General features: G+C 48.0%; 1 protein-coding gene across 1 annotated transcript in view; it reads left to right on the forward strand.

The window, feature by feature from the left end:
- The window catches only part of LOC141070536 (uncharacterized), a 148,495-nt gene that overhangs the window by 28,938 nt on the left and 99,431 nt on the right, over positions 1 to 20,126 (forward strand). Inside the window, 1 exon segment of the mRNA XM_073559548.1 lies at positions 361 to 448. Coding sequence (XP_073415649.1) covers positions 361 to 448 — 88 coding nt within the window.

Raw genomic sequence — 20,126 nt, forward strand, 5'->3', positions numbered from 1 at the left:
GCAACTTTCTTTTTTTTATTTTATTTAAAACATTTAAGAAAAAAAGTTATACAAAAATCACACATCTATAAGAAAGAGGGAAAACAATTTGGAGCATTAAATGATTACTAGAAAATGAGTACAATTACCAATGATTGTTAGTGAAACGCAATTAGTATTCATATAATATGTAACGAATGGAAACGGAGGCATAGATGTTGCAGTGTACATTCGTTTATTGCAATTTTGTGGGACCATGGACCGGGGGGTTCCGAAGGGGGTGTGACTATGCGAGCCCCAGACACCCGTAGTAAGACCCCTCGAACAGGGTGAGATTAGAATGCCCGAGGGATGCAGGTTCTACCTCCAGTTAAACCCCAGACACATGGAAGCTGACCCAGCGGAACAGACGGACGGGCAGGTATTGCAGGTAGCGGTGAACTCGGCAGACGGCAAGCGGCAGAAACAGGTAACAAGCAGGAGCGGGTAGGAACTGGTGCAGGAAGCTCTGGTGTCATCCAAGGTGATGTAGAGAAGCGTGGCAGGCACTCTGAGGAGACAAACAGGATTAGCAGGATATTGACAGGATACTGGCGGTACACAGGTGGAACAATGGCACGACAGCATGTGGAACCTGAGACAACAGAAAACACTTGTTGCTCAGGCACCTCCTCTAGGGCAGAGGTGCCATAAATACTTCCAAATATTAAGTCATTGGTTCTGACCATATTATGAAAAAGGCGCGCTGTCTCTTTAAGATACCCGGCGTGCGCGCGCTCTCAAAGCCATGCCCGGAGGCCTGCCAAGAAGCAGGAGGAGGGAAGCCCGTAGACCCAGGGACAGAACAAGAAGCGGATCGGGAGCGGGAATTCTGGCGGGACACCTGCAGGGAAGTGGGACCAAACACTGTCGCTATAGTACCCCCCTATACGCCCCCTCTTTTTAAAGCCTGTGAAAAATATCCAGTAGGAGAGAGGCCTGGATATTCTCTTTGGGTCCCAAAACCTCTCAGGGCCGAAGCCCTTGCAATCCACTAAGAAAAAGGTCTTTCCCCTTTTCTACCTCAAAGACATCCTCCTCGCTGACGGGATCAGGAGTGGTGCCCGGGTCCTAAGAAAGAGCTCAAGATTACTGGTTTAAGGGAAAACATGAAAAGAATTAGGCACATGCAAAGAAACAGGCAATTTTAATTTATGCGAGACTGCAGTAATTTGTTTCAAGACCTCAAAAGGACCAATGAAGCGAGGACCCAGTTTGTAGGATGACACCTTCAGATGAATGTCCTTGGAGGAGAGTCACACTTTATCCGCAGGCCAAAAGATCGGAGCATCCAGGCCTCTTGTCAGCATGTTTCTTCATACGCTGTGAGGCTCTCTCTACAGCAGTCTTGGCATCTTTCCACACTTTAGAGATTTCCTCCAAAAAGGTGTCAGCTGCATGAATGCCAGAGAACCCAGTGATAGGAAGGGGGATTCCGGGTTGGAGTCCAAACACAATCTGGAAGGGAGAATTAGCAGAGGACTCACATGATTATTGTAGGAGAACTCTGCCCACGGTAGTAACTTGACCAAGTCTTGATGCACGTTGATGAAATGATGCAGGAACCCGGACACGATCTGATTGGTCCTCTCCATGTGACTGTTGGACTGAGGATGATAAGCAGAAGAAAAATCCAGCTCTACTTTCATTAGTTTACAGATCGCCCTCCAAAACTTTGAAGTGAACTTGGACACCTCTGTCAGACACAATGTGGAGAGGAAACCCACGAAGGCAGAAAATATGCTGAATGAAATAGTCGGAAAGCTCAGGAGCAGATTCAGTAGCAGACCAGACAGAGGAACAAAGTGAGCCATTTTCGAAAGCAATCCATCACAACCCAGATAACAGAACAGCCAGAGGAGACTGGGAGATCTGTAATCAAGTCCATAGCAATGTGCTGCCAGGGGACAGAAGGAACAGGAAGTGGCAGAAGATGCCCCAACGGAAGACAATTTGTGGTCTTGTTTTGAGCACAGGAGGGACAAGCCAAGACATACTCCCGGATGTCTTTTCCCATGGTAGACCACCAATAGTAGTGGAAAAAAGTTGCACCGTTTTCCTATGTCCAGCATGACCACCCAACGTCGAAGAATGACCTCACCGAATATCTCGTCTCCTGTTCGAACTGGAAACCAAAGTCTTTCCGGGGGGAACCTGAGAAAGATTGATAGAGGCAACTCACACCAACCTGGACGGTTCGATGATGTGTTGAGGTTCCTCCTCCAGGTCGGGGGGCAGGAAGACCCTAGAGAGTGCGTCAGCCTTGATGTTCTTGCTAGCAGAGCAGAAGTGGAGAACAAAGTTGAATCTAGCAAAGAACAGGGACTACCTGGCCTGGCGTGGATTCAGCCTCTGTGCAGACTGGTAGGCAAGGTTCTTATGGTCGGTGAATATGACGACCTGGTGGAGTGCTCCCTCAAGGAGATGTCACCATTCTTGCAGAGCCAACTTGATTGTCAACAATTTCTAACCCCCAATGGAATAGTTCCTTTCAGAATCGGAAAAGATCTTTGAGAAGAAACCACAAGAGACCATACGACCGGTGGAAGACTTTTGAGAGAGAATCGCCCCAGTGCCTGTGGAGGAAGCATCCACCTCAAGAAAGAATTGTTTATCCGTAATTGGTCGATGGAGAATGGGCGCAGAAGAGAAAGCTTTCTTCAGTGAATGAAGAATGAATTGACGGTAATAGCGAACCCCAGGAACCGTTGTATCACCTTAAACCCATTTGAGAATGGCAGCTAACTTCTCTGGATCCATCTTTAGACCTTTGGACCAGACAATATAGCCAAGAAAAGGCAGAGAGGGTTGCTCGAAGACACACTTCTCAAACTTGGCATACTGTCTATTCTCCCTGAAACTCTGCAAGACCTGGCGGACATTCCTCTGATGAGTAGCTAAGTCTGCGGAGTAAATCAAAATGTCATCCAGGTAGACAACAACACATGAATAGCAGAGATCCCTAAAAATGTCATTCACGAACTCCTGGTTAGTGGCGTCTGTCAGAGCGGACATTGCACCCGCTCCAAGCGGTGGTTCACATTACCGTGACCTGTGACGCTAACAGGTTGCGGTTGTTCGCCGGCTGGCGCGAACTAAGTGAAGTAACGGAGTTCGTCCCTGCTAGCACTGGGTGAGTGCCTTCTCTTTTTTTAGCTGCAGTTAGTCATCTCTGCACGGTGGGCCCCGGGCTGCGAACGCACCTCATATATTATTCCATCTTTATTATTTGGTGCGTTCCGCCAGCCCGTAACACCAGGCAAAACATAAAAACAAATTCTCTCTGATTGCGTCAGACCTACCTGAAGTTTCACTGGCTCAGGCTGGAAAGAAACGGAAGTCACCAGCACCGGGTTCGGAAGAAGCTGGACTGGAATTTAATAACGGTCCACTACAGCTTGCTGGATGAAGTTCCTCGCGGCGCCCGGAATCCAGGTAGCCAGACTCAGAAAAACTGACAGTGCCGAAGGACAAAGACACAGTCGTCTGCAGCAAAGGAGAGGGATGATCCTCACCCAGGGAAGCCTCTCCTGCCTACCATAGGCTCTGGATTTTCCTGACCTCTCAGGACAGGAGCGGATCAGAAGTTCAGAACTACCGCAGTAGAAACACCTCCCCTCTGCGTGGCGCTCCTCCTGGCGCTGTTTAGCCAAGTTCACTCGGTCTACTTGCATAGCTTCCGGAGGAGAGACTGAACTCTGAGAAGTAATCGGTTTCTGGAATCTGAGAGCCAGGCATTAAGGTCTTCTCTCTCGTTTGGACTCCTTGGTGCGCTCTTGAAACCAAAGGTCAATCCGGGTCGCCAGGGATATCAGGTCATTCAGAGTTGTGGGAATGTCCCCACCCGCCAGCTCGTCTTTTATTCTCCCAGACAGACCCTCCCAGAAGGCGGCCACCAAGGCCTCATCATTACAGGATAACTCAGAGGAAAGGATGCAGAAAGAAACAGCATACTGAGCCACTGTGAGACCCTCCTGGCGTAGGCGAAGACGGGAGGAAGCTGTTGAAGAGGATTGGTCCGGCTCGTCAAAGGTCCTGCGGAAAGCCCCAAGGAAATATTGGAGGTCATTAACCAAAGGGTCCCCTTTTCCCCATAACGGATTCAGCCAGGTGAGACCCTCTCCAGGAAGGTGCGACATAATGAAGGCTACCTTGGCCCGATCAGATGCAAACATATGGCCTAGGAGTTCAAAGTGCAGTGTGCACTGATTAATGACACTGGGCGGGATCGCCATCGATCCGGGTGGGAGCCGCCAGACGAGGTCCTTTACCTGCCGCATAACTAGGAACCTGGAAACCTGCAGCAGAAGTCGTCACAGCCTGGGCAGAAACAGAAGAAGCCATGGATATCACTGAGTCCACACGTGTAGATAAGTTGCGCAGATAGGTCGAGATCTTCTGCTTGTGTCTCAGGCGGTAAACTCTTGACATAACTCTGCAGCTGGAAGTGCTTGGGATTCAGCGGGTTCCATGGCCTGAGCATTCTGTAACAAATGTAAACGGAGGCACAGATGTTGCAGTGCACATTTGTTTAGTGCAGTTTTGTGGAACCACGGGACCACTGACCGGGGGGCTCCGAAGGGGGCATGACTATGCGAACCCAGACACCCGTACTAAGACTCCTCGGACAGGGTCAGATTGGAATGCATGAGGGACACAGGTGCTACCTCCAGTTAGGTACTGGACATGTGGAAGCTGACCCAGCGGAACAGGCATACTGGCAGGTTTTGCAGGTAGCGGTGAACTCGGCAGATGGCAAGCGGCAGAAACAGGTAACGAGCAGGAGCGGGTAGGAACTGGTGCAGGAAGCTCTGGCGTCCTAGGTGATGTAGAAAAGCATGGCAGGCACTCTGAGGAGACAAATTGGATTAGCAGAATACTGGCGGTACACAGACAGAACGCTGGTACGACAGCATGGGGAAACTGATACAGTAACAGGAAACACTTGTTGCTCAGGCACCGCCTCTAGGGCAGAGGTGCCAGAAATAGTATCAACTATTCAGTCATTGGTTCTGACAACATTTTAAAAAATGCGCGCTCTCAGAGCCATGCCCAGAGGCCTGCCGACCGCGCGCCAGGAAGCAGCAGCAGGAGGAAAGCCCTTGGACCCAGGGATGGAGGCCAGGTAGCAGAAAGCGGATTGGATGCGGGGATTCTTGTGGGACACCTGTGGGGAAGCGGGAACGGGCGCTGGCGCTACATTATACACCTATGTATGAATCATATGGAGTCCTGGTCACCATTATTGGCACTCCTTCATTTTTTTCATAGACTGTACAACTTCTTCAGAAATAAATGTACTAAAGTTACTGTATAGCCTCATGATTATGAAAAGACTGAAAGCAGTCAAAAAGTCCTATAAAAATACTCTTTATTTAATGCAAACAATTAAAATTAGCTCACTGTAGAAATGGGGGCAAAAATATTGTACACAGCAAGAGGTTACACAGTTTAAGGCATATAGGCCAGACCCTCCACAACAGCATATGTTAACAAATAGCCACAAGAGTTTGGCATAGGTAAATACTCAAAATAAAATAACATAAGGTGCCACTCCACATGCGGCACATGGGTGTTTCAATATGAGTATGCTAGCAGTAATAATAATTAGTAATTAAAGAGCCAGTGCCCATATACCATGATACGAAGATTACTTAGCATAAGATTGAACTCATAAACCTCCCATGCCCTACTCGCCGCCAATAATCAGTAACATATCAAATGAGATATAATTCAAATACATAGGGCGCCAATACTGATATAATACACAATTAGTTAAATACTACAGTAACCAAAGCACCAATGCCGCAGCACACAATTACATGAGACACCGTGGAGTATCTGTAGTATCTAAAACACATGCTCACTGAGGCATCAAAGCGATTACAAGTATGGATGAAACGCCATACACCAAACTCAGCATTACCTAAATATCAGAAGATATTGAAGAGGACCGGACCATCAGCCTTCCCCGACACGCGTTTCGGAGCGGGTGGGCTCCTTCCTCAGGGGGCGTGAAGAGGGAGTAACTTTGCCGTGTCTAAATACCATCATGACCGGAAATGTCCATATACCGCCGCACCGCCCGCTCTGGGTGAGAGCGCCACACCTCCAGACGCTGGCACAAGAGACACGCAGGGCCCCACGTGACCAGATGGCAGGAGGAAGGACGCCAAACCCAGCAGGAGGAGGAAAGCGGCGCCTGAGCAATATAGCACTAGTCACGCAGACATAATAACTATGGACAAAAATAAGGGCAGTTAATAACCCACAGACCGAGAAGGGTCAAGAGACTAGAGCACTCAAGACTATAAAACATATTAATAGGGCCAAACAGACCATATAGTCAGCTCGAACAATTACACAGCCACATTTGTGATCAACCATTGATTATACCGCAAATGTGGAACCATATCCGTATATAGTAAAGACATACAGAGTGCAATATAATGTATTTAAACTCATAATTGAGGCCCTATATAAATGAATAATATATAATATATACAATCTTAATATGACAAATGAAAGTTTACGTATAAAAAATCATGCATAATACAATAGAAGTATCCACAGATATGCACTGTGCAAACAATGCTAAATGCAAAAAGACTTTCTTTACAGTAGGCAGTACTTGATGTGGAAAATCTTGCTACAAGGCAGGAAATATTATGGACAGCTTGCGTACTCCAAAGCACTCTTCACTGTTCCAAATCTTGGTATCAAACTTCGTCTGCGCAAAAAGTGACAATCTGCCAAACTAAAAACAAATTATGATTAAAATGTAATAAAAGAAATGTGTAATCACACCGATGCGCACAATACGTCAACAGATAGAGATCAGAGAAAGGGAACAAAAGACCTGTTCTCATTGAGGCCGACCGGATGAATCGTCCTAAGTGTCCAAATCCATCTAGTTTCGAGCTGGGCCAGGCGTCTGGACAACTCACCCCCCCTAATGTTGATGTTAAGGATATCAATACCCCGCACCCTAAGTAGCGAGCCATTACATTGGTGAAATTCTCTAAAATGATGCGGCAGGGTTTTAAGGGTGGAAGTGTCCATGCATGCAGAGGCCGCCTGAATCCCCAACACGTGCTCTCTGATACGGACTTTTAATTGTCTCGTGGTTAAACCCACATATATTAGGCCGCACGGACATGTGGTGTAATATATTACGTATCTCGAGATACATGTGATTCGCTGTCTAATTCGGTATGATTTAGACCCATCGGAATTAGTAAAGGTAATACTTCGTTCCATGTTGGGGCAGGCGACACATCTGCCGCACGGCACACAACCATCCCTGCCGGAAATCTCATCAAGAAAGGTAGTTGGAGATTGACAAACATAATGGCTTTGGGTAAATTGGTCATGCAGATTCCTGGCCCGCCTGAATGTGATGGATGGACTATCCGGAAGAAAGTTTTGAATAACAGGATCGACCTTCAGTATAGGCCATGCCCTCTTAATAGCTGATCGCATTTTTCCATGCTGTAAGTGGTAAGACGTAATAAATCTTACCACATTACCAGTATTGGGTTTCCGGTTAAGATTTTTTTACAGAAGATTATCCCGAGTAGAATACTTGGTGTCATGATTTGTAGTTTTGCCCTGTCCTGTATTTTGTATAATATGTCATTTAACTTTTCTCTGGTTCATTTGCTGTAAATTAACCATGTCTCCTTCCCCCAATACTTTGCAATGTCTTGTGATGTACCTGGACCATAATCTAATTTAGGCTTGTGTCAACAACTAGTGGAACTTTGGCTATTGTTTTCCTAAGCAGAAGATAACCTACAATACACACCCTGTAGACTCAGTGGAGCCCTTACAGTTCTAGAATCTTCTGATGGACCAAACCATTGAATAGTAGGTGTGACCCCTACCCCCCTTCAGATGGGCTGATCCCAGGAGCCCTGACAATACATTCTTGTTTTAAGATCAGATGTGAGTTGGATGCTAAAAGAGAAGGACGAGGCTGTCTGAGGAAGCCTCGGCCTCTGTGTGATCGTGGTGGATTTCTGGGACTCTTAAAGGACTATGGTTTTGTGATCTGGCACAAGAATTGTCGGGAGGTGCCCCCGAATCAGTTTCCTGTGGACTTATTTTGGGACTCTGCAAATTACCTTCGTGTTGTTCCTGTTTTCTGGTCAATAAATCTGTTGGATCGTTCCCAGGCCTGTTGTCCCTCCTTGCTCTGGAGAATACTCCCGTCACAAACTGGTTGGCAGCGGTGGGATCGGAGCAGAAGGAATGGAGGAGAACGGCCCATCAACATCGGGAACCAGCACCGCAGAGTACAAGAACTGGACTGCGGTGAACCTACAAACAAAGGCCCGTGAACTGGGAGTCAGCTACAAGGGACTCTCCAAGGAGCAGCTGATTGAGACTTTGGAAGCAGTTCGCCTGCAAGATGATGCTGAGGAAGGATCCTCACAGCAAAGAGAGGAAAGACGGCAGCCGGAGGTAAATACCCAAAAAAGTCAGTGGGTTGTGTGGTACGAGGAGGAGATGGCCTTGCTGGGAGAAGAGGTCTCCATAGAATATAAGATGGAGGTCATGCGCAGAGCCGAGGAGAGGCAGCGCAGGATGGAGGAGAGGGCATTGCTGGAGGGGCAGAAGGCAATGCTGGAGAGGGAGATCGCTTTGGAGGCAGCGAGAAGCTCCAGACAGACTGTACCCACAGCATCCCCCATGAGGGAACTCCCCAGAGTGTCCCACAAAGACTTCAAGCCGTTTAATGAGGCTTCCGGTGACATTGAGGGCTTCTTCCAGGACTTTGAGCATCAGTGTCGATTAATGGAAGTCCCGGAAAGGGAGCGCGTCCGACATCTTGTGGGGCTCTTAGAGGGTGGAGCTGCCGCAGCCTATAGAGCTATGGACCCTCGGTTGAACTGTGAGTATGCGGAGATTAAACAGACTATTCTAGAACATTATGCTGTGACCCCAGACACTTACAGGACTCAGTTCCGTACTTTAGCCTGTGATGAGGAAGTGTCCTTCAAGATGTATGCTCACAAACTCAAACATATATGTCATCGCTGGCTGGAGGCAGAGGAGGCCATAACCTGGGAAACGTTCCTGCAGGTCACCCTAAAAGAGCAGTTTTATTTTAAGTGCCCCGCTGAGATACGGGAATGGGTGCGTGAAAGGAGACCAGCAACAGTGGAGGAAGCTGCAGCTCTAGCTGATGAGGCTCTCACCATCAAGCCTCAGTGGAAAAAATTACTACTCAGGGAGAAAAACACTACCAGCCCCCCAACGCTGGCGGCCCCTGGTCCTTCTGCCTCCAATATTCACCATCCCACTAGACCATCAACTCATGGTGACCTTCGTGTGACTGTGCCTCGCATTACTCCTGCTCCACCTTTGGGACTACGACATGGAGGAAGAATCCCAGACCGCCTTTGCCTGTTCATTATCTACAGACCCCCTCACCTGGAGAAGAGATGGATTCAGTGCCTGATGACTTGCCAAGTGACTCTGATATCCTGGCTTCCCTACCAGGAGTCTACGGGGTGCGAGCCCCAGCCACCTGTTCTTCTGATCTTCAGCACAAACATCTACAGGAGGTCGTGCTGGATGGTCAAAAAGTTGTTGGCTTCCGTGACACTGGGGCTTTTCTCACCATAGCCGATCCCCGAGTCATTCAACCATAAGCAATTCAAAAGGGACCAGGAATTGCCATTGAATTGGCTGGAGGTACCCAGAGATATATTCCAAGAGCGAGTGTGACCCTGGATTATGGCTTTGGGGCCAAACAATGCATGGTCGGTGTGATGAGCGGCCTCCCTGCAGACGTTCTTCTAGGAAATGATGTGGGGAATCTTCATTGCCACTTTGTCGGTGCGGTAACCCGAAGTCAAGCCAAGAGAGCAGCAAACGTGGACGTGTACAACCCATCCATGGAAATGAGGCCACCAGAACCGCCGTCACAGCCGGTGAGTGATTCTTCTTGTGGGGATAATATGAATGTTACCTGGGATAAAGTTCAGTTTAGACAAGAAGTGGAGACTGACCCCACCCTAGCTAGTTTTAGAGCTCGAGCTGAAATAGGGCAGCTAGGGGAGAATGGAGAAAGAATTATCAGAGAAAATGGACTTCTGTATCGGGTTACCAATGCTGACTCCCTAGATAAGCCCTGGACTTATAGCAAACAGCTGATTGTTCCTCAGAAATACAGAATTCCCCTATTACACCTTGCTCATGATATTCCTACTGCTGGCCATCAAGGCAAAACCCGCACCGAGAGGCGATTGACTCAATCTTTCTATTGGCCTGGGATTTCCCAAGCAGTGGCGCATTTCTGCCGAACTTGCGACATATGTCAGCGTAGAGGGCGACCCGGAGATCACCCAAAGTCACCCCTGCAACCGCTCCCTATAATAGAAGAACCCTTTCAAAGAGTAGCTGTTGATATCATTGGACCTCTGGCTAAACCAAGTAAATCTGGAAAGCAGTACATTCTCACTGTTGTGGACTATGCCACCCGATATCCAGAAGCGGTGGCCTTGTCAAGTATTTCTGCAGCCAAGATGGCCGAGGCCCTGGTTACCATTTTCACCAGAGTAGGATTTCCCAGTGAGATCTTGTCGGACCAAGGCTCCCAGTTCATGTCAGAGCTGGTCCAGTATCTGTGGCGCACCTGTGGAGTATGAGCGATCCGCACGACCCCGTATCATCCCCAAACAAATGGACTTTGTAAACGATTCAATGGCACTCTGAAGAATATGCTGAGGGCCTTCACTGACAGAGATTCTAACTGGGAGAAGTACCTACCCCATCTCTTGTTTGCCTATCGGGAAGTTCCCCAGGAGTCCACTGGGTTCTCCCCCTTTGAACTACTCTATGGAAGAAAGGTCCGAGGACCCTTAACCCTGCTCAAGGAATACTGGGAGGGGCAAGTTGAAGATACAGGGGCCCCTGTTGTCCCTTATGTCCTAAAGCTGCGAGAAACCCTGGCCCAACTTGCTAGTTTTGCCCAGAGTCATGTGCGGATGGCTCAAACCAGACAGAAGACATGGTATGACCGTAAAGCACGCTACCGGGAGTTTGTAGAAGGACAACAGGTCTTAATGATTGTTCCCCATCGGCAGAATAAACTGCAGACAACATGGGAGGGTCCCTTCCGGGTTCTCAGAAAACTGAATGACACCAATTACCTTCTTGCTTTAGATGATCAGGGGCTAAGACAAAAGACTGTCCATGTGAATATGATTAAGGAGTACCATGACCGGACCCTTCCAATGATAGCAAGCTGTCGGCTAGCTTCAGAGGATGGTCAAGAGGATGAGGACTCCCTACCTGATCTCGTGGAAGCAGCGAGAGCCCCATCCACTGTGGAACAGGTTCCTCTGGGAGATCACCTGGATTCCTTACAGAAAAACCAGATGCTGGGAGTGCTTCAACAGAGACGTGCTGCTTTCTCATCCCAACCAGGTCGAACCACCATCACCCAACATCATGTGGACACTCAGGGCATCCGTCCCATACAACAGGCTCCTTACCGGGTACCTGAATCAGTTCGAAACACCATGCAGCACGAACTGGAGGAGATGTTACAGCTTGGGGTAATCCAGGCCTCCCATAGCCCTTGGGCCTCTCCTGTGGTGTTAGTACCCAAGAAGGATGGGAGTACTCGATTTTATGTGGACTATCGACGACTAAACGACCATACCATCAGTGATCCTTACCCAATGCCTCGTATTGACGAACTTCTAGACCGACTGGCTGGATCCCGATATGTCACTATCTTTGATCTCAGTAAGGGATACTGGCAAATCCCTCTGACGGAGGAGGGGAGAGAACGGTCCGCTTTTATAACCCCCTTTGGTCTGTATGAATTCCTAAATATGCCCTTTGGAATGAAGAATGCCCCGGCCACCTTCCAGAGAATGGTGGACCAGATCCTCCGGGGATGTGGTGACTTTGCTTGTGCCTACTTGGATGATATCGCCATCTTCAGCCAGACGTGGGAGGAACATCTGAACCAAGTAGCCGTTATTCTTGACCTGCTTCTTGCAGCAGGCCTAACCATTCGACCAGATAAATGCCAATTGGGGATGGGTGAAGTCCAGTACCTAGGGCATAGAGTAGGAGGAGGGAAGCTCTGTCCCGAACCTGCCAAAATCCAGGCTATTAGAGACTGGCCTGTACCCCAAACTAAGAAACAAGTTATGGCTTTTTTGGGCACTGCCAGTTATTACCGAAAATTTGTTTCTCATTTCAGCACTGTGGCCAAGCCTCTTACCGACCTGACCAAGAAAACGATGCCCCGGCTGGTGATCTGGACTCCAGCCTGTGATGAGGCTTTTAACCAGCTGAAGGATGCTCTCGTCTGTGACCCTGTTCTGGCTGCTCAAGACTACAAGAGGAGATTCATTGTGCAGACGGACGCCTCTGCTTATGGACTGGGAGCTGTACTCAGCCAGGTGAATGCAGCTGGGGACGAGCACCCCATTGCCTACCTCAGCCGGAAACTGCTGGACCGAGAAGTGGCCTATGCAACTGTTGAAAAAGAATGTCTGGCTGTAGTGTGGGCCCTTAGGAAACTAAGGCCGTATCTGTATGGACGAGAATTCACTGTGGTTACTGATCACAATCCCCTCACCTGGCTGAACCGAGTCTCTGGGGACAATGGACGCTTACTACGATGGAGCCTGGCACTGCAGCCCTATAACTTTACCATACAGTATAGAAGAGGCAGCCAACACCAAAATGCAGATGGACTGTCCAGGCAAGAGGAGCCCTGAGTCCTGTCAGCCATGCCTGTGTGTACTTAACCAGTGACCTGTAGAGGTCCCTAGTACGTACACAAATTGGGAGGGGAAGGGATTGTCATGATTTGTAGTTTTGCCCTGTCCTGTATTTTGTATAATATGTCATTTAACTTTTCTCTGGTTCATTTGCTGTAAATTAACCATGTCTCCTTCCCCCAATACTTTGCAATGTCTTGTGATGTACCTGGACCATAATCTAATTTAGGCTTGTGTCAACAACTAGTGGAACTTTGGCTATTGTTTTCCTAAGCAGAAGATAACCTACAATACACACCCTGTAGACTCAGTGGAGCCCTTACATTTCTAGAATCTTCTGATGGACCAAACCATTGAATAGTAGGTGTGACCCCTACCCCCCTTCAGATGGGCTGATCCCAGGAGCCCTAACAATACATTCTTGTTTTAAGATCAGATGTGAGTTGGATGCTAAAAGAGAAGGACGAGGCTGTCTGAGGAAGCCTCGGCCTCTGTGTGATCGTGGTGGATTTCTGGGACTCTTAAAGGACTATGGTTTTGTGATCTGGCACAAGGATTGTCGGGAGGTGCCCCCGAATCAGTTTCCTGTGGACTTATTTTGGGACTCTGCAAATTACCTTCGTGTTGTTCCTGTTTTCTGGTCAATAAATCTGTTGGATCGTTCCCAGGCCTGTTGTCCCTCCTTGCTCTGGAGAATACTCCCGTAACACTTGGCCCCATGATATTTTTTTTTATTGATCTCCTGCTATAATAATAATAATAATAATCTTTATTTATATAGCGCCAACATATTCCGCAGCGCTTTACAGTTTAACAGTTTCAAAACGCAAGTCATAAGTAACAACGCTAACAATACAATAATTAAAGCAAAATAAGACGACCCTGCTCGTGAGAGCTTACAATCTACAATGAGGTGGGGGAGATACAGAGTACAGGTGTGTATTTACAATGGTGTATTTACAATGAAGGTCCAGCCATCTTGCGGGAGTGAAGGATGGATGGAGATAGTGAATGGGCTACACACGCACACTTACACAGAGAATGACTTTGATTAGTGAATGTGATAGGCCGCTCTGAACAGGTGTGTTTTGAGGGAGCGCCTAAAACTATGCAAATTGTGGATAGTCCTGATTTCTTGGGGTAGAGCATTCCAGAGGATAGGAGCAGCACGGGAGAAGTCTTGGAGTCGGGAGTGGGAGGTACGGATTAGTGCAGAGGTTAGTCGAAAGTCGTTTGCAGAGCGCAGCGATCGGCTAAGCCGATAGACAGAAATGAGAGAAGAGATGTAAGGGGGTGCCGCACTGTGGAGAGCTTTGTGGGTGAGAACAAGTACTTTGAATTGGATCCTATAATGAATGGTCAGCCAATGTAAGGACTGGCGAAGAGCGGACGCGTCCGAGTACCGATTACCCAGATGGACGATCCTGGCCGCTGCATTAAGTATGGACTGGAGAGGGGATAGTCGAGTGACGGGGAGGCCAGTTAATAGAGCGTTGCAGTAATCCAGGCGAGAGTGGATCAATGCAACAGTGAGGGTTTTTGTTGTTTCCATAGTGAGAAAAGGGCGGATTCTAGAGATGTTCTTTAGGTGTAAGCGGCAAGAGCGGGCAAGGGATTGTATATGGGATGTGAAGGAGAGATTGGTGTCAAACATAACACCCAGACAGCGCACCTGCTGCCGGGGTGTTATTGTGGTACCACCCACGGAGAGGGAAATGTCAGATTTAGGGAGGTTAGTAGACGGCGGGAGCAGAAGAAGTTCAGTTTTGGAGAGGTTGAGTTTCAGATAGAGAGCGGACATGATATTGGAGACTGCGGACAGACAGTCACTGGCGTTCTGTAGTACAGCGGGGGTAAGGTCGGGGGAAGACGTGTATAGTTGTGTGTCATCAGCATAAAGATGGTACTGAAAGCCAAATCTGCTGATGGTCTGTCCAATTGGGGCCGTGTAGAGAGAGAAAAGAAGGGGGCCAAGGACTGAGCCCTGAGGTACCCCGACAGCAAGAGGAAGAGGAGATGACGTGGAGCCAGAGAACAAAACACTGAAGGAGCGGTCAGAGAGATAGGAAGAGAACCAGGAGAGTGCAGTGTCCTTAATGCCTAGTGACTGGAGCCTAGAGAGTAGGAGATGGTGGTCAACAGTATCGAAAGCTGCAGATAGGTCAAGAAGAATGAGCAGAGAGTGGTCACCGTTACGTTTTGCTGTCAGAAGGTCATTGGTCACTTTGATGAGTGCAGTTTCAGTCGAATGTAGGGGGCGGAAGCTGGACTGTGAAGGGTCTAGAAGGGAGTGAATGGAGAGGTAACGGGTAAGGCGGGAGTAAACTAGGCGTTCCAAAAGTTTAGAGATGAAGGGGAGATTGGAGACTGGTCTGTAGTTGTTTGTGCAGGATGGGTTGAGAGCAGGTTTCTTTAGTAATGGAGTAACGATGGCGTGTTTGAAGGAGGATGGGAAAATGCCCGAGGAGAGGGAGAGATTAAAGATTGTAGTTAGGTGGGTTGTGACGACTTGAGAGAGAGACTGGAGGAGATGTGAGGGAATGGGGTCGGTAGTGCATGTAGTCGGACGAGAAGAAGAGAGGAGTCTGGAGACTTCTTCTTCTGTGATGGGATCAAATGTGGAGAGTGAGCCAGGGGAGATGTAGGAAGGGATGGGAGTCACAGCACTTGGTGGTTGGGAGCAGATTTCTTGACGGATATTATCTGTTTTTTCTGTAAAGTGGGAGGCCAGGTCATCAGCACAAATGTCTGTGATAGGGGCTTGTGCTTTTGGCCTGAGGAGGGAGTGAAAAGTGTCAAAAAGTTTCTTGGGGTTGTTGGCTAGTGAGGAGATCAGGGTGGTGAAGTAGGTCTGTTTGGCAAGGTGAAGGGCAGCGTTATAGGTTTTTAACATAAATTTGAAGTGGATGAAGTCTTCTGGTGTGCGGGTTTTTCTCCATAGGCGTTCAGCACTCCTGGAGCATCGCTGGAGAAGTTGAGTTTGCGATGTGAGCCAGGGCTGTTTTACTCTGTGTTTGGAGGTTCTGAGGGTGAGGGGAGCTACTTGGTCAAGGGTGCTTCTAAGAGTGTCATTGTAGTGATGAACAGCCAGATTAGGACAGGAAAGAGAGGAGATTGGGGACAGAGATGAGTGTAGGGAATCTGAAAGTGTCTGAGGGTTAATAGCTTGTAGATTTCTGACTGTGTGGTAGGTAGGAATGAGCTGGGGTGGGCGAGGATTTGTGAGCATGAAGGAGAGAATGTTGTGGTCAGAGTGTGGAAGCGGTGAGTTGTTTAGGTGGGAGATTGAACAGAGCCGGCAGAAGACCAGATCAAGGGTGTTACTGTCCTTATGTGTCTCAGAGGTTGAAAGCTGTGAGAGGCCTAGAGAGGTGGTTAGTGATAGAAGCTGGGATGCAGATGTGGAAGTAGGGCTGTTAATGGGGATGTTGAAGTCTCCCAGGATGAGGGTTGGTAGTTCTGAGGACATGAAGTGTGGCAGCCAGGCTGAAAAGTGGTCAAGGAAGTGGGTGGGTGAGCCTGGGGGCCGGTATATGACCGCTACCCTGAGGGAGAGGGGACGGAAAAGCCTGATGGTGTGGACCTCAAAAGAAGGGAATAAGAGTGATGGGACTGGGGGGATGACCTGGAAAGTGCATTGTGGGGACAGGAGTATGCCAACTCCACCACCAGGTCTGTTTGTGGGTCTCGGGGAGTGAGAGAATTGTAAGCCACCGTAGGAAATGGCAGCAGGAGAGACAGTGTCAGAATCCTGAATCCAGGTTTCAGTGAGGGCCAACAGATTAAGAGAGTTGTTCAGAAAGTAGTTGTGTAGGAAAGGAAGCTTGTTACAAGCAGACCGTGGATTCCAGAGGGCACAATTAAAAGATTGAGATGAGGGAGTGCAAGTAATGTTAATCAGATTATTGTGGTTTCGATATGAGGTCGGGTAGGGGTTGAGGTTGGGGGATGGTGGACCAGGGTTGGGGGAGATGTCCCCTGAAATCAGTAGGAGAAGGAAGATAAAGAGCCAATAGTTGTTGGAATTGTAAGTAGTTTTTTTCTGCGATGTGTTTGGGTAAGATGGGCTGAGGTTTCTCAGGAAGGTGAGGAGTGTGTGGGAGCTGTACATGGGAGAAGGAAGTATAGAGGGGCTGATGTGTATGAGTCGTGATGGAGGGGGGATGGGTTGGTGAATGTGGATGGCAAGGGAAGACAGGAGGATAAAAATAAAGCACATGGTTAAAGGGGAAGGCAAAGTGTGGGTTACCTGACTCCTGCCCTGACTAACTGCCATGTATAACTGCCGTTTTGCTGGATGCTTATCTTCTGTGATGCTTTGCTTATGGGATGCTTGCGTGCTGTACCCCACACTGCGTGCTTCCCCTTAGCAACTACTACATATATAGGCCACACTACAGGGTCAGGAGAGAGGGATTGTGGGAGATGGTTGGGTATAATTTGGCAGCTGGGGCCAGCACACCAGGGGATGGTTAGATGATTAAAGGCACTAGACCAAGATGTGGCAAAATGCTATAGCACCTTCCACCTGATAAGATCTAGAAAGGCCCCAGTCACAGATCTAAAGCAGTAAGTATTACATACAGTGCAACAAATGAATTATACCAAAGCTTTAGCAAGCACATTTAAATATGCAGCAAAATGGTAAAGCAGCAGAAGTATGGAGTTGTACCATTTGGATATATTACAGCAGAGAATAGAGGCAGCAGATGTGGGAAGTTGTATCATTCAGGCTGCTTGCTGGCAGTGAATGAAGTAAATACATGCAGGGTGGCTCAGTTGATTACCATTTGGATATATTACAGCAGAGAATAGAGGCAGCAGAGGTGGGAAGTTGTATCATTCAGGCTGCTTGCTGGCAGTGAATGGAGTAAATACATGCAGGGTGGCTCAGTTGATTACCATTTGGATATATTACAGCAGAGAATAGAGGCAGCAGAGGTGGGAAGTTGTATCATTCAGGCTGCTTGCTGGCAGTGAATGGAGTAAATACATGCAGGGTGGCTCAGTTGATTACCATTTGGATATATTACAGCAGAGAATAGAGGCAGCAGAGGTGGGAAGTTGTATCATTCAGGCTGCTTGCTGGCAGTGAATGGAGTAAATACATGCAGGGTGGCTCAGTTGATTACCATTTGGATATATTACAGCAGAGAATAGAGGCAGCAGAGGTGGGAAGTTGTATCATTCAGGCTGCTTGCTGGCAGTGAATGGAGTAAATACATGCAGGGTGGCTCAGTTGATTACCATTTGGATATATTACAGCAGAGAATAGAGGCAGCAGAGGTGGGAAGTTGTATCATTCAGGCTGCTTGCTGGCAGTGAATGGAGTAAATACATGCAGGGTGGCTCAGTTGATTACCATTTGGATATATTACAGCAGAGAATAGAGGCAGCAGAGGTGGGAAGTTGTATCATTCAGGCTGCTTGCTGGCAGTGAATGGAGTAAATACATGCAGGGTGGCTCAGTTGATTACCATTTGGATATATTACAGCAGAGAATAGAGGCAGCAGAGGTGGGAAGTTGTATCATTCAGGCTGCTTGCTGGCAGTGAATGGAGTAAATACATGCAGGGTGGCTCAGTTGATTACCATTTGGATATATTACAGCAGAGAATAGAGGCAGCAGAGGTGGGAAGTTGTATCATTCAGGCTGCTTGCTGGCAGTGAATGGAGTAAATACATGCAGGGTGGCTCAGTTGATTACCATTTGGATATATTACAGCAGAGAATAGAGGCAGCAGAGGTGGGAAGTTGTATCATTCAGGCTGCTTGCTGGCAGTGAATGGAGTAAATACATGCAGGGTGGCTCAGTTGATTACCATTTGGATATATTACAGCAGAGAATAGAGGCAGCAGAGGTGGGAAGTTGTATCATTCAGGCTGCTTGCTGGCAGTGAATGGAGTAAATACATGCAGGGTGGCTCAGTTGATTACCATTTGGATATATTACAGCAGAGAATAGAGGCAGCAGAGGTGGGAAGTTGTATCATTCAGGCTGCTTGCTGGCAGTGAATGGAGTAAATACATGCAGGGTGGCTCAGTTGATTACCTGTGTGAAGAGAGAAGATGAATGTTAATTTCATGCCATGTATAACTGCCGTTTTGCTGGATGCTTATCTTCTGTGATGCTTTGCTTATGGGATGCTTGCGTGCTGTACCCCACACTGCTATAACCTCGGGCCAAAAAACGTAGTTTCAGCTCTTCCGCCCGCATCCTAAAGTCCTCATCCGTGGAACAAATACGTCGCAGGCGGAGGAACTGACCCACCGGAATTGCCCTAATCATATGGCGAGGATGGCATGAGGAGGCATGGAGTAGCGTATTCATAGCTGTCTTGTGAAAGATGTCCGTCTGGACTAAGCCAGCCCCATTCCTTCTAATTGTCACATCCAAGAAGTCTATCCTATCCTGATCCCACATCAGGGTGAGATATATATTACGATCATTATTGTTCAAAGGAGACAAACTGCATAAGGTCGGCGGAGGTGTCCTGCCAGACAAAGAAGATATCGTCGATATAACGCGTCCAAAACAGGACGCGATCAATCGACCCCTGTTGGTCAGACAAGAAAAGATCCCTCTCCCACAGCCCCAAAAATAGATTTGCATAGGCGGGCACAAAGTCCGCCCCCATCGCAGTCCCCTGGAGCTGCAGGTAGAAGGAACCTTTAATAACAAAAAAGTTATGAGTGAGAGTGAACTCCAAAAGTTCCAGGATGAGGTCCCTCAACCCCATGGGTAAGGAAGATGTATCAAGAAAAAACTGTACGGCTCTAATCCCATCATGATGTCGTATACTTGTGTAGAGGGACTCAACATCAACTAAAGCTAATAGAGTATCATTCTCTAAACACAGTCCGTCGACCTTCTGCAGCAGGTCCCCGGTATCTTTGAGGTAGGAGGGAAGGCTGGTCACTAGTGGTTGTAAATAATGATCAATCCATTTATTAACGCGTTCGAGAAAGTTCCCCCTCCCAGACATGATGGGTCTGCCAGGTGGTGACGTGATGTCCTTATGAACTTTGGGCAGGAGGTACAATGTAGGTATAGTAGGCTCCCTCACAGTTAGCGCCGAAGCCAGCTCCTTGGTGACAATACCGCCATCTAAGGCCCTTTTCAGAATGGTTTCCAACTTAGAATTAAAGGCCGAGAGGGGATTATAAGTAAGCTTCCTATAACAAATAGAGTTGTCAAGTTGTCGGAAACCCTCCCTCTCGTACATTACCTTGGGCCAGATGACGATATTGCCACCCTTGTCTGCCGGGTTCAGCACCACGTCAGGTAATTCTTGGAGAAATCTTAGCCGACTTCTCTCCTCTTTAGATAAATTGTCACCTCCTCCAAATCTC

This window comes from Dendrobates tinctorius, unplaced genomic scaffold (genome assembly GCF_039654945.1).
Source record: "Dendrobates tinctorius isolate UK_male_01 unplaced genomic scaffold, ASM3965494v1 ptg000014l, whole genome shotgun sequence".
In the NCBI taxonomy this organism is placed as follows: domain Eukaryota; kingdom Metazoa; phylum Chordata; class Amphibia; order Anura; family Dendrobatidae; genus Dendrobates; species Dendrobates tinctorius.